Here is a 15,099-nt window from a genome sequence, read left to right on the forward strand (position 1 = left end):
ATCCATTTGTTCGCTTATTATGAACTTGTAAAGATTTGAATTTTTGTCAAAGTATTGAAAAATATGGTTCAAAGTGGATATGAAATAACATATGAGTAATAGTAGTACACATGAAAATACTTAACAACACTGTCTATGTACCCAGATTGTTTGTACTGTTAAATGCGTTAGTATACAGGGTTATTCATATTGGGTAAGACACTAATTTTCTCGGAAAATATGAACATTTAAAAATAAAAATAATTTCCTATACTGTTAGGTACATATTTTACTACATTTTTCAATACTGTGAAAATTTGTATCTCCAACCCTTATACAAAACAAAGAGTAAGGTATCACTTTTTCAAATAGCAACATATGTTTTAAATTCCTTAAATATATAGGCAAAAATTTTAAAAAAATGTTAGTGTTTGAATAATTAAGTTTTATCCATTTGTTCGCTTGGTATGACTTTGTAAAGATTTGAATTTTTATCTATATTCCTTAATATTTTCATTCGGTTCAACAAAGACAAGTAGTTTTATTACACCAGTCATCACATAAAATAATAATTTAGTAGATAAGATCAACTATTATCTCAAAACATTTTATCTCCTTATTTTCCTACAAATTTATGGAATTAATATCATATGTTGTCATTTGAAAAAGTGAACTTGGACCCTATTTATCGTATAAGGGATAGAGATAACAATTTTCAAAGTATTGAAAAATATAGTACAAAGTGTATCTAAAAAAATAGGAAAAATATAATATTAAAAATATTAATATTTTCGGAGAAAACTAGTGTCTTACCCAAAATGAATCACTCTGTATAAAAGACCTAGAAGTACTGTGTTTCACACAAATATTTTTCACCGTTATTAGTGTCTTATTTTTAGTTTCGGGACGATGTGAACAACATACCTATGAGTAATAGCCCACACAATACACTTCTCTAAATCAATACACAACCACAACAACAATTTTTCAAATTTGAAATTCAGCGTGCAATAATCTATTGAAAAATAATATAATATATGTAAATATGCTGGTGTATACTGTGATTTGTACTTTACTGGTTTGAAAATACCAACTACTGATTAGCATCAAAGCGCTTATTGGAAAGTGATTTTATCACTTTCAGTTTTAATAATTCTTCTAAGCCTGTGACCTCCCCGTCCCCACTTTGCCCCGACCCCACTGTACTGGCTTTTTTAAAAATGATTTTTAAAGGCTTCTGCTCTTTTGGTTGATTTTATAAACTTTAAAAGTCAATACAATTGAAACATGCATATCTAAATTAATGTATAGGTTAATAGGAGATTCAAAAATCACTATTCCTTCTATCTAGTAGCTGAAGGGGAAAAAATTACAATGACCTGAAGTATCATTCAATGTTAAAACTAAAATTGTAACACGTAGGTAGGTCTTTTTTCAAAGTTTTAGAATATCGCCAACAAGTCAGGTTGGCTTTGAAATTGTCAAGACCATAAGCATTTTTCAACATTAGGTGTAGGTACGTTATTATAATGCAAGCTTAATATCTGAAAAAAATGTAACAGTCTTTTGACTTTATAAAATTATTTTAACACAAACGAGCACTATAATGTAAATAGTGAAAAACCCATCAAACCACAGAAGTCTTTCTAAAATGGCAACATTTTTATTTTCGAGTCAACACGTATAGGTAAGAATAATATAAACAGTGCTACAATGGAATTTTCTAAATGTGTGTTTACTTTTGGATTCAGTAATACTTCTAAAACACATGTACCGATGTGTCAAATTATATACAAAAACCTTACTATTTAACAATTGAAAACATTCTTACATATTATATACATGGCCCATGGGGCACTCCACAGTTGGGATGCTGATATATTGCGGAATTTAAAAATTGAATTATGTTGATGAAATCCACAAAAGGAAAACGCATCAAGAAATTGTGGTAAATTATTTCTTACTTTAAAGTTCATTGCTTTACTATTTTTTTATAAAAGCATGTTTTTAATCAGTTTAAATCAACGAATATTCAAATCAGATGATACGATATGGTTTTTATCCAATGCGTAGGAATACTAAAATTTCCTACACAGTACCTTTAACCTAAATTGTCTTAAATATATCAAACATAGTTAGGTAGTAATTATGTTTGGTCGTCTATACAAATGTATTGCCATTATTGCCCATTTATCGTAATTAACAAAACAATACTAGTAGTTTTATTACCTGTTGTCTGTTTATTCGTGTAAGTGAATCAACAGTCAACAGGTTATGAAAATATTTCTATTACATTGTTAATTATAATATATGGGTATCTATGGTAATACATTTTTATAAACAGACGATCAAACCTAATCATACTCACCCTAATACTAAAAAAATACTCTTAAGCGCATAATTGTCATTAGGTACAATTGTGCTGCTTTTAACGATATGTGTATGCCTACCCATGAACCCAGTGTTCCAGTAGTACTTCTACTACTGACTTCCGTGAAATGCTTTCTTATACTACTGTGCTTTGTTTAGATTATTAATTAATAGAAACCAGATAATATTTTTTTTTTATTACACACCGTATATTTCAATTCATAAATACATAAAAATATTTCAAATATATTATTATCATGATTATATGGTTATTGAATATTGTCCAAATAATATTGTTTATTACTGCGATTCATCACTACAGGAACCATCACCTGATGACATAGAGTCTTCTGCGCTATCATGTTTTTCAACAATCAATACTGTTTCCAAGAATTCCGCAAAGTTTACTTTTTCAATACCTTAATCGAAAAAATTAATTTTTTTTAATAGGAGATGACCAATAATCGTTGTTAAATAAATCATTTTAACACTGTTTAAATTAACTTCACCATCGAAATTCTCTAAATTAAGTCGCCTTTCTTCAATAAGAACTGACGACTGTCCCGTTGATTTTGAAATAAGGTTTAAGTATTCCTTGAACTCGGCATACTCCTTAGGAGACAGTTCACCGTCTTTACTAACGTCATATTCGTTAAAGTCGTTTCTGGCATACATAACCTCGCTTGGACTTATCACTCTCAAATCCTAAGAAATTGATAATGTAAAAATGTGTAATAATTATTAATTAGTAGGTGACATAGTATAACAAATATAACTGTGAATAGCTTTAAGATGTATAAAAAACAAATTATAAGCGATATTACATTCTCCATTAACATCTCTTTGCGTTCTGCCGCAGCCATGATTAAATCCATCAACAATATTCCAACGGGTTCTGTGTGAGTTTTAATAATTAGTAGTAGTAATTAGTCCAATTACTTTATAATTATAATAAAGAAATTGTTTAATCTTACTATCCGGTTTAAATAGCGATTTCAATTCGTCGTTTACGGTTATACCAAGATCATTGAACACTTTTTCACTTTCCTTAGGATTAATGCTATGAGAAGTCTTATGTGCATCGTACAAAATACCAAACTTTTTTATTTGTGCTATGGTCAGACCTTTGCCCTACAATATAAGTAACAATGAATATACATCCAAACATTAAAGAACTTATAAGAAAGTATTCAGCATCAAGGAAGTCATAAAGTATAAATTAACTCCATGTTAAATTTGAAACAAATAAAATATTAATTTTTATAATATTGTAAGTAGTGTAAGTCATGTTTATTGATAATTTTATATTTTTCTAAATTTCTTTTATTTAGTTATTCGAGGATAGATAAGTATACATATTTGCCAATTTGATGATAATAATGAATAAATAAAAGCTGTGTTTGCAATTATGATTTTTTTTTTGGATATCAAAAGTTAAATTCAAAATGTTAGGGTCACGCTCATAAATATTCTGACGAAATTTTGGCTTTTTGATCACATAAAATTTCACAGATACATTTCATTAACTTTTCAAATTGAGAATAAACTCGTTTCCGGAACAGTATAATTATACAATACAGGGTGATTCTATTATCATGAACCACTCAACATCTCATAGGGTTTAATAAGAAATTACAATCTTTTTTTTTATATTGTTTTTATACAATTTTTAATGTATCTGATCTCAATTTTTTTTTATTTTTTATAATTTTAATCTTATCGTTCGAAGAAAACGCTTTGATGCGAATCTGTAGTTACTGAACCCCACTTTAGTATTTCCTTACTGTGCTGGTTTGGAATGTGCTTGGTTTTTAAGTTGGTTCTTTTAGAAGTTTTCTATTTAATGTATCCAGAGATTTTACTTCCCCCCCCCTTTTACATGAGTATTGCACTTACTGGTTGTTTAATATCCAACATGATCAACAAGAACTCCGCCACGTACAATACATAGCCTTCTAAAATTGAAATAGGAATTAAAAATTGTCTAAATCTAGTGTAGCGCCTGTTCGGCTTATGTGCATTACCGCCTTTTCCGCTTTTAAGATGTTCTGATTTTTGTTTCAATGTATCATTCATCGGTTTCCAATAATTAAATACTTCTGATAGCTGTCGCAGAGTAAGATATCCCGGTTGTTCATGAGATCGGGCGACTTTCATGAACTCATCCACGTACAATTTTACTTCTAATGGCGTGAGTATTTTATCCTGAAAACATTTTATACTTTCAGGCTCTGTACTACGGATTACTTGTAACAGCAATGAATATCTTACCAACCAATATTCCCAACCAATATCATAAAAAATATCTTTAGCATCTTAAATTTATTTAGCTAACAGTTCGCTCAATTTATAATAGCTACGGTGTCAATAAAAAAAAAACACCATGCCTAATGTGTAATGTCCTATGAATTTGAGCTTCTCAAACGGTACCGTAAAAATTATGTTATTCATTTTTTAAATAGCAAATAATTCGCTGCAAATTTCGACTGGTCGAAACCCGATTTTGAGCAACTATTTTTAATTATAATAAAGTTTAATATTACTTTATTTCTCGCCCCAATAAATTTTAAACTTTAGTTACCTTTTGTTTACAGGTTTCATTAAAGATAAGTCACTAATTTTCTCTAAACAAAAAACACTACAAAATCATGATTATTTCGTAAGAAAATGAGTGACCTACGCTAATATATCACATTTCAGTTAATTTATAACTCTAGTAATAATATGAAAAATAATAATAAAAAAACATCAAACGAAACGAACGCAGATTATAGCACAATTCGATATTTGCCAATAATTTATATATATATTTCATTTTAAGTTTTAATTAGTTGATTTGAGACCTTATATACCTTGAGTTTGTCGGAGCTTTTGTCTTTTGTCGCCAACTTCTTCAATAAACGACATACATTCATACAATCGGAATCAGCTGTATACAAATTGATTAGTTATTATTTGTATATACATGGTCTCTCACAAAGACATGACAAATTAAATAAGTATTAATGTTTTATTATAAAATTAAATTAATTAAATTAAATGTTCTAGTGTTACTTTTAAGTTTTTTTTTAAATTCATTTATACTCTTTTGCGCTATAAACAGCACGGTTTGTACCGGGTGATTGGTAACTATGAACCAGTCTATTATTTAGAAAATATTAGACTTTTTAAAATTTTTTTTTTATAATTTTCTAGTTATTAGTTGGGCTAAATGTATTATAATTTGACGTATTATAGTAACGTACATATTTGATTAACTTTTTGAATTAAGAAAAATTTGCTGAACATTTTGACTGGTCGATAACCAGTTTTGGATAATCAGTTTCAAAGTTATTAAAGTTTAAAATTTAGGACGGGAGAAAAGATGGACAGTAGAGATGTTTTCATCTTAATTTTTTTTGTCACATTAATTTTATTAAAAATAAGATAGCCATTTTATTAAGAATAATTTACTGAAAATGTTTATAACCAATTTTTAAGAGTTCCTTAAGTTATTAAAGGTTAAAGGGTAGGGTGGGAGGTGGAGTGCGGTAGAGTAAGCGCTTAGTTAATTTTATCTGCACGAATTACTCTACCGCACGCACTCCACCTCTCATCCTACCCTTTAACTTTTAATAACTTAAAGAGGAATTATTCAAAACTGGTTATCAACATTTTTAATAAATTTTTTAACGGATTTTTTGGAACATTACACTGCATGTCTGTTATGATGAAAAATATGTTCTCGATTTTTTTGGATACTTTGGCCATGGTCGTAAAAAGTATTTTTAGTTTTTTTCGTGACTTCGTGGCCATCAAAAAAAATTATTCACAATCAGTTTCTTATGTAAAATAATCTCAGCTTTCTGAAAAAATATTGATTTTTCGTGTTCCCCCAAAATTTAAGAAGTTTTCTAATAATTTTTTTTTGATAGCTGAGGATGTTTTACCTAGAATGTATACATTTTAAATGGATAGAAAAGACATTTTGTAGAAAAGACGGAATCTTATTTTACACAAAATAATTATTTCAATTATTTTGATTACTATTTAGAGGTACCTATTTTTTCTGCGTGCAATACTCAACCGCACTCCACTGCCCATCCTTAATTTAACTCAACCATTTAAAAAACTTAAGTTTATAAGGTTTTAATATAAAAAGAATATAATATTTCCTAACTAATAACTATAAAATTACAAAAAAATCAAATTAAATTATTGATATGTATTACTATTTAAGTTTCAAAAGTTGATAAACCTCTAGCAATTGCTAAAAAAAATTTTAATTATTATAAGAGTAAACTAGTGTAGGGCGTTAAATGAATCACCCGGTATGATCTATTAAGCTCAACAAATATTAATTAACCGAGTGCAAACTGTAAAGCCCTCGACGGCCATATTAACGGTCGACTTTAATTGCCAAAAGTATAAGTAATTTAATTGTTTATCAGTATGTAACTCGAATTGTATCCTAAATGTTGAGGACGTTTCCATGCTATTCCAAAGTATTCTGTCACGAATTTTTTGAATTCCTCCTCGCAAATTCCATTCTTACACTTATTGTCAGTTTCAAACCGTTTATTTGCCTGTATCAATTGATCACTGTTAAGTCCGATGCTCTAAAATAAAGTAAGACGGCTATCAATTTTATTGGTAAACTTACTGCGTGAACGTATTGACAATAAAGTGGCAGATTTACACACATGTGTTCTATCGTACATGATCGGTAAGTATTTAATTTTTTGAGTTGATATACTATCCGAGATGATTTTATAATATATATCATACGCTTACCCATGCCGACGTTAAGAAATACACCGCGCAGACAATAATGGCGTTCTTAAAATGCATGTTGTATTAATTTTTATTTTTTAAATAATAAGAATTCCAGTAAATAAAGCTGTACTATTAGCACCAAACACGAACGACGAATAAACAGTAACACAGTGACTTGACACAGTTTTAAAAAACAATGTTTTCCAAAACATATTTTTTGTTCTTATATATTATAACACCGTGATACATATGCTAGACAAATACAAAGCATATTTGTACAAAATGTGTATTCGCTACAATATTTTCAACAATATGGTAATATCGTGTGAGCAAATTTAAATTATCAGACAAAACAAATAACAAAACACGATTTGGCCAAAATCAACCTATTTTACATAAAGAAAACTAGTTAAACTGTAAACATTGCATTTGTAAAATATAACATTTATCTAAATGTAAAAACTGAAAACATATGTGATGACAACATTATTTGTACTTAGTCTACATTTTCAAACGATACAAAAACTTAAAAACCGATTAAAATTATTAGGGTCATTATTTATGTACAGATAGAATCACTTAGGAAAAAACATTACAATGCGCGTCTGTATATTAGACTGGCCGTTAAAAAAAAAGTTTGCTCCCACTTGAAAAATATAAAGTTGACCCCAAAAAAGATGGTCCTAAAAGTTCTAACGCTCTATCTCAATGTAAAGGGATTTTTTAGGACGGTTAAAAAAAATAATACTAGCTTGAACAACATACAAATTTCTTAATAGTTTTTGATACTTGTATCGAGAACTATTACACCCATGTATCCAGCAAACGTCAAAGATTCGCCGTCGCTGAGTCAGACTAACAATTCCGAAATCTGAAGCAACTGCACTCAAATCATCATCTTTACCGTATTTCCCCACTTTCACGACCAGCATACGTAGAAACCGTTTTTGTAATTTATCAAGTTTATTACTAAGGTTAGCTTGATTTGGGGACCAAATAATAGACCCATACTCAATTATGGAACGCACCAGAGCACAATATAAAACTTTTAAACAAATAGGATTAGAAAACTCTATAATTTTTATAAAATGTGTACACTGTACTAGTAACATAGTATTTTTTTTTCAAACCGATAAAATCGTATTTCTTCATTATAATATGTGTGGTTAGTGTAGTTGTGTGGTTTGTGTAAGGGCGTGTGAAGGTTACTGAAGATTATACCATAACAATGGGTTATTGAATAATAAAATTGATTGCCCAGAAATACTTGATATTATTAATGTTCATTCAGTTCACCTACGCTCTCAAACATTATTCTATATTTCCCTTGTTCGACAGAACTTTAATCTTTTTGCTCCGGTCAACCGAATGCTAACGGAATGCAACGAAATTAACCTTAAGGTAGAATTTTTTTTTAACTCTGAAGCTATAATAAAGAGATCGGTTTTAAATAGTTAAATCATTTATACTGATTTATATGTATTTAATACTTGTTGTATCCTCAAATATTTTTTGTAATGTTTTTTTGTTTTTGTATAATAACTTGTAAAATTTACTTTAAACTGTACTCTTACCCTTTGGGGCATCAATTTAGTAATAAATAAAAAATAAAAAATTTTACCATTTCATATATTTAACACTTAATTTACAAAATTAAAAATAAATAAACTTAAAAGTCAAATAGTATCTATTTTAGGATTATTGGAGAACTGCAATCAAATGAGACATTTATATGTAATGTTACATTAACCAATAAATGTATAAGACGTGAAAAAATAGTCTTGGCTACAGGGTACGAATCATAAAAGCAGTTTTAGTTGTTTGGTCCTTTGATAAAACCAAAAATGTATTACTTGTTTACACAACCGTCTTAAAATAAAATGTACAAAGTGTACTAAAGTGTTACAACTACCACTTTTGAGGCATCAATTCTAATGTATACTAAATTGATATACATATATATATTAGAACTAAGACGTAGCAGCTAAGGTTAATTTATATTTTTAATATGCCAGTTATTTAACATTTTTATAAATTAATAATATTTAAAAATACAATTTTACAAATCACCCAAAAAGTAAAATATTCAATTAACACAAAAATAAACACACACCCTTTAGAGTTAAAAATTAATACATAAACCTTGAATTTGTATTTAAATAAACTTGAATTTAAAAATTTTAAAAGTTTGATTTTATAATACAGCAAACGGCGATGTTGTAGTAAATTTGTAGCCCTAAAATATTTATGTAAAAAAAAAATTAACAATGCAATAATAATAATACAATACGTAAAATTGTATAAAATGTAATATCCTTCAGTTGAGGAAGAAACAAAAAATGTGTAAGAGTGAACATTTTACTTGCCTGGGGGTTGCAAATGTTTAAATCCATCATCGGCCGGTGTTGTAGCGTATTCATTATTTTTTAAAAACCATTAATATATAAAATTCGTCCCATGGCATACCAGTTTCTAGAAATCAATTAAAAATATTCACATTAAACTTTAATAAACTATACAATGCTGAAACTAGACGAGTGGTTGCAATTATTGCGTTTTTATGTACAAAGTTTGACCATGCCGGGTGTTATGACAAGCTATCTTAAATCAGTAATTTAGTTTTTGAATAATTTAAAATCGTGTCAAATATTTTTCAAAACTTATTGTGGATACAGAAACGTACTCGGAGAGCGTTTCTATCAGGATTTGAACGCTTATTAAGGATTAAAGACATCCCATCATTGGGAGTATGCTATAATATTTAGATATTGTTTCAAAAAAGTTATTTAAAACTTTTATTACTAGTTTAGCCAACATTAGTATGAAGGGAGTTAAAAATGAGTACACAAGAAATGTACTACGTTTAAATTCTTCCAGTTTACCTAAACATTTTATATGATTTGACGTTCTTTAAACCAGAAAGGTTATTTAAACGTGTTCTTATTCTTCGGCTCAATGTTATTAACATGGTTACACATTGTTTTAAACTAGAAGCAAATCGGACTTGAGAAAGGTATTATATAGCTTGCGTACGAGTCCGCCACACCACGGGATACATTTTTATGTATCTAAGGTGGCTAGTAAACATATCAAGTTTCTGGCTAATATATTAGTGTTTTCATTATATCTGACCCAAAACAATTCATAAAGAATTTGGCCCCTTAAATTATTGAATTTATTATTCATTTATATGTTGAAAGTTGTGAATACAACATATATGTCTAAAATGAATATTTCAATATTAAATAAAGTCAGTCTAATTGCCATAAAATTGTTTTGTAACATATTTCGTAGAAAAAGAAGATAAAAGTGTTTTACATTTTTATAACTTGTTCTTTCTACGTACCTTTCAATGGTCCAGTTATCGCTTCGATTTCATTTACATTTAGTTCATAAAAGTCTTTTGTCTTCAGTAAATACTCTTGAACTGCTTTCTTGTTAACTGGACAGTTTGTGTTGATATCTTTATAAATATTAGTGAGTTGCTAAAATCATAAAAAATTTGTTTTTATTTATATCATATGTTAGGATAGGAAAAAATCATGATTACGCAAAAGGTAAGTCTTGATGTTATTGTTGTTATTAATTCCTCCTGTGACATTGTAGTATCTAGAAAGCGTTAAAAAATTATTCACATTAAAATTCATAAAACTATAGCATGCTGTAACGGATGGAGTTCAGTTTTCAAACAAACTACAATCGCGTTGACAAAAAAAATTCTTTCGAAATGTCGTTAAATGAATACTTCAATAATTATTACACGAAAAACCACGAAAGAGCATTTACATGTCTCGTTGAAGTACCGAGATAAATTTAGAGTAGTGGTGGAATTATTGATACTGATATAGTATATTAACAAGCAGTAACAAGCTAGTATCTAAGGTGGCTAGTATATTAAAACATTAATACTGTAGTTTTTAATATCTGGCTTAAAACCACTCATAGAGAATTTGGGCCTTTAAACTATTTTGAATTTATCATTTAGTTCTAATTTGAACGTTGAACTCACAACATATCTCTTATCTCTTATCAGATAACAGCGTAACGCTTTTTTGACATTTTCATGTCTTAGCTCTGGCACATAACCGAAAAAAGCGTTACCATAAAAGCGTTACCAAAAGAGCGTAACGAAAAAAGCGAAAGGGTTGGGGACGGGAGTGGAATAGGGTGTAGGAGATAAGGGTGAGATTTAGCCGGTAAATAACCGAAAAAAAGTGTTACCAAAAAAGCGTTACGCTGTTACGCGCCGCAATGTAACGAAAACTACGAAGCGACGACGAAACACAATTATTGGAATGACCATTTCGGATCTATTTCGAATATTAATTTGTTACGCTGTTAACTGATATGAGATAAGAAATATGTTGTACGTTCAACGTTCAAATTAGAACTAAATAATAAATTCAAAACAGTTTAAGAGCCCAATTTCTCTATGAATTTTTTTAAGCCAGCAATAAACACTACAATTTTAGCCAGAAACTTGACGTTTTATTATACTAGCTTATTACCACTCGTTAATATACTATATCATTACCTATAATTCCACCACTACTCTAAATTTATTCGGTACTTCAACGAGACATGAAAATGCTCTTTCGTGGTTGCAGACTCGGCTGAAAAATGGCTGATTTTAGTAACACTTTTTTCAATTATGTGCCAGAGCTAATTACCACCCCAACCCTATTCCCACCCCATCCGCAACCCCATCTCCAACCCCATTCCCAACCCAAACCCTATTCCCACTCTTATACCTTTCCGACCCCAAACCCCATCTCCGTGTAGACTTTTTTGGTAATACTTGTCATGAAAAACTTGTCACGAAATACTTGTGGGTGGGAATGGAGTTGGGATTTAGCTTTGGCACATAATCGAAAAAAGCGTTACATAAAAAAAGTTACGTTTTTATCTGATAAGAGATTAGAGATAAGGGATACGTTGTATTCACAACGATCAAATTATAACTGAAAAATAAATTCAATGTAATTTAACAGGTCATATTTCCTATGAATTGTTTAAGGCCAGATATTATGAAAACACTAATATATAAGCCAGAAACTTGATGTGTTTACTAGCCACCTTAGATACTAGCTTGTTAATGTACTATTTCATTATCTATATTTCCACCACTACTCTAAATGTATTCGGTACTTCGACGAGAAAAGAAAATGCTTCGGCTGAAAAACTTTTTTTTTTACTACCGACACCTTTTTCATAATAGTATAAATAACCCTCAGAAATGTTGAAAAAACACACTACCCAATACCTATCGATATAAATTTCTATTTACTTATGTAAAACACCGAAGTGATTATTAGTTTTCACATTTCACATATATATTTTACAATATCAATTAATGAATTATTATTATTATTCAACGTACCCCACACGGAACTAAGTATCTTATTTTCATCTCTTGTAGAAATATTAAATTCATTGATCGAGTTTTCTTGTATTATGCACTGTTGTACTGTAGCCTTGTTAACAACATTGCATTTTTTAAAATCCTTCTATAAAGTCTGGCTAGTTCCTAAAATTATTACGATTTTTAATAAACAATGTGAATACTACTGTTTTAGAATTAATGTGTCTCGAATTTTTTTTTTATTAAATGAAGTCCGTGTCAGCTGTGGCCATTGGAAAACTCGAATTTTTACTATTATATTAATCAATAAATTTATAGATAGTTACATTTTTTTTAATCATATAATTAGATAAAAAAAATGTTAATTACCGACGGATTTTTGCAAATCCCTGCATTTGCTGTATACAAATGAACAATCAAATATAAAAACAATATACAATTTTTAGAATTCATTATTGTCTGTTTTTTTTTCAATGCTTAAGATATTTGAATACTGTTCTGCCGTTGTTTAAAACTTAAATGATTCTTATTCTTTTAAACGGCTACTGTCATAGCGATTTCAGTGTAAAAAGTATAAAAGTTGTATAAGCGCATATGAATTTTGTTTGTTCAATGTAATTTAAATTTCAATTTTGAAATAAATAATCGTGGCTATAGCCTATCAATCGTAAAAAAATAGTAGTTGTTTTACCGTTTGACAAAAACAAAAAAATATATCTAGTACCTATTTACAAAACCGTCACATAGCAATATATTATTACTTTTTAGCTTGTTGTGAACCAAGTGTTTTATAGGAAAAAGATTGAACGACATAATATCATTGAATAATAGTGTGGTATTATATAGGTGACATCATCTGAAAGATACAACAAAATAACATTCCCTTACAAAATTTTCACAAAAATTTAACCCATTTACAATTTATAGTTTATTTAAAGAAAAACTTTTAAATATTTATTGTTGTTTATTCAATAGTCGAACAGGGATATAAAAGCTTACTCAAAATCATATTAGTCTGTAAATAAGTTTTTTTTTTTTTTTAATTCGAAATATACAATCTATGCCCTAGGCATAATAAGAATATGTGCTACAAGTAATTTCACATGTATAGGGTGAGGGAAGAAACCATCCAGTGATCGCACTTCCTTTTGCTTATTTATATATAAATCTTATATATAAATTTTTAAATTTTTATTTATTTTTTTTTTTGGTTAATCATTAAGAAGATCGCTACACCAGTTTCTTTTTAGTCGCCGTGGTGGGTTTCCAGGAATCGTGTGAGTTGCTAGTCCAGATATAAGAGGTTTTGGGTGAGAGGACAGTTTATGGAAGAAACGTTTATAGAACGTTTTGGCTTCTTCATGTATAGTTTTAATATTTAAGTCGGAGTGGATAGAGAAATTGGAAACATAAGATGGGGCATTGGTGATGGAGCGAAGGATTTTGTTTTGAGTGGTTTGTATTTTATTAAGATTTGATTTCTTGGCATTGCCCCAGAGTTGAAGTCCATATGTCCACATAGGCTTTATTAAAGATTTGTAAATGAGCAATTTTATAATTAATTTAGTATGTTTATTAGTTAATAATGTTTTAAGCAACCGATGACGTGCGTTTAAGGCAAGTTTTTTTTCTCTTACGTGTAATGCCCAAGTGAGGCGCCGATCAATGGTTAGCCCTAGGTATTTTATTGATTGAGATGAAGGGATGGGTATATCAGCTAAAGAAACTTCGGGACATGGGGTAAGTCTAAGTGTAAATGTAGTATGTAGCGATTTTGATTAGTTTACTTTAACTCTCCATTTATCGTACCAATTAGACATTAAGTTAAGGTGATGTTGAAGATTTAAGAAAGCTAAAATTGGGTCTTCATGTATTGCTATAATTGCCTTGTCATCCGCAAACTCAGCTACTATTGTGTTTGGAGAGGTAGGTTGGTCAGCGGCATATATATTATATAGAATTGGTGACAGTATGCCACCCTGGGGAACTCCTGCATTAATGTTCGCAATGTTTGAGTAAGATGAACCAAACCTAACTTGAAAGTGGCGGTTGGTTAAGTATGATTTAATTAACAGGTAGACGTTGGTGGAAGAAAAAGTTTTAATTTATATAGCAGTCCTTCATGCCAGACACGATTAAATGCCTGGGACACGCGAGGAACACGCAGGAGCAGTATTTTTTTTTTTCAAGAGAAAAAGATATGACGTCCACTAACCTGTGCAGCTGGTGTGTTGTAGAGTGAGAGGCACGAAAGCCAAATTGAGTGTTAGGAAGTACATTACTGGAGTATATGGAAGGAAGGATTCTTTTTAAAATTAGTCTTTCGAATAATTTGGCGAAGAAGGGCAGGAGGCTTATTGGTCGGTATGATGAAGGTAGATCGGGAGATACGCTTGATACTTACCTGACTTCAAATAGGCGCGTTTCAAGCTCGGATTTGATTAGCTCAGTTGGCGTGGATGGATGGAGGTTCCTAATCACAACGCGTATTGGTTTGTCTTCCTTAAGTTGGAAAGTATGAAATTCGGCCTTTTGGTCCCTTAGGAAGTGGACCAGTGATCTGTACGATTCAGGATTAGCTGTCATTATTTTCAACCGATCTGTTGACGATTTGCAATAAAAGTTATCTACTC

At 29.8% G+C, this 15,099-nt stretch overlaps 1 protein-coding gene across 1 annotated transcript; it reads right to left on the minus strand.

Moving 5' to 3' along the window:
- Positions 1 to 2,616: 2,616 nt before the first annotated feature.
- Positions 2,617 to 7,273, minus strand: LOC126834045 (uncharacterized). Its single transcript, XM_050565679.1, has 9 exons — positions 7,123 to 7,273; positions 6,788 to 6,947; positions 5,202 to 5,278; positions 4,374 to 4,554; positions 4,246 to 4,304; positions 3,324 to 3,480; positions 3,174 to 3,244; positions 2,859 to 3,054; positions 2,617 to 2,768 (listed from the first exon to the last, which is right to left on the minus strand). Exons 1-9 carry the CDS (start codon positions 7,177 to 7,179, stop codon positions 2,650 to 2,652), a joined length of 1,077 nt encoding a protein of 358 aa, XP_050421636.1. The 5' UTR covers positions 7,180 to 7,273; the 3' UTR covers positions 2,617 to 2,649.
- Positions 7,274 to 15,099: the final 7,826 nt, after the last annotated feature.

The sequence above is a fragment of the Adelges cooleyi genome, unplaced genomic scaffold (assembly GCF_023614345.1).
Source record: "Adelges cooleyi isolate 19-005CV unplaced genomic scaffold, UGA_ACOO_1.1 ACOO_flye_CR_arks_rails_tigmint_CR_PRNA_20, whole genome shotgun sequence".
NCBI lineage: Eukaryota > Metazoa > Arthropoda > Insecta > Hemiptera > Adelgidae > Adelges > Adelges cooleyi.

Coding starts and splice junctions, on each gene's coding strand:
- LOC126834045 (XM_050565679.1), bottom strand. CDS start 7,179: ATGCATTTTAAGAACGCCATTATTGTCTGCGCGGTGTATTTCTTAACG. Junction 3,481..4,245: donor TGTTGGATATTAAACAACCA/GTAAGTGCAATA, acceptor CTTATATTGTAG/GGCAAAGGTCTGACCATAGC. Junction 3,055..3,173: donor AAGAGATGTTAATGGAGAAT/GTAATATCGCTT, acceptor TCAATTTCTTAG/GATTTGAGAGTGATAAGTCC.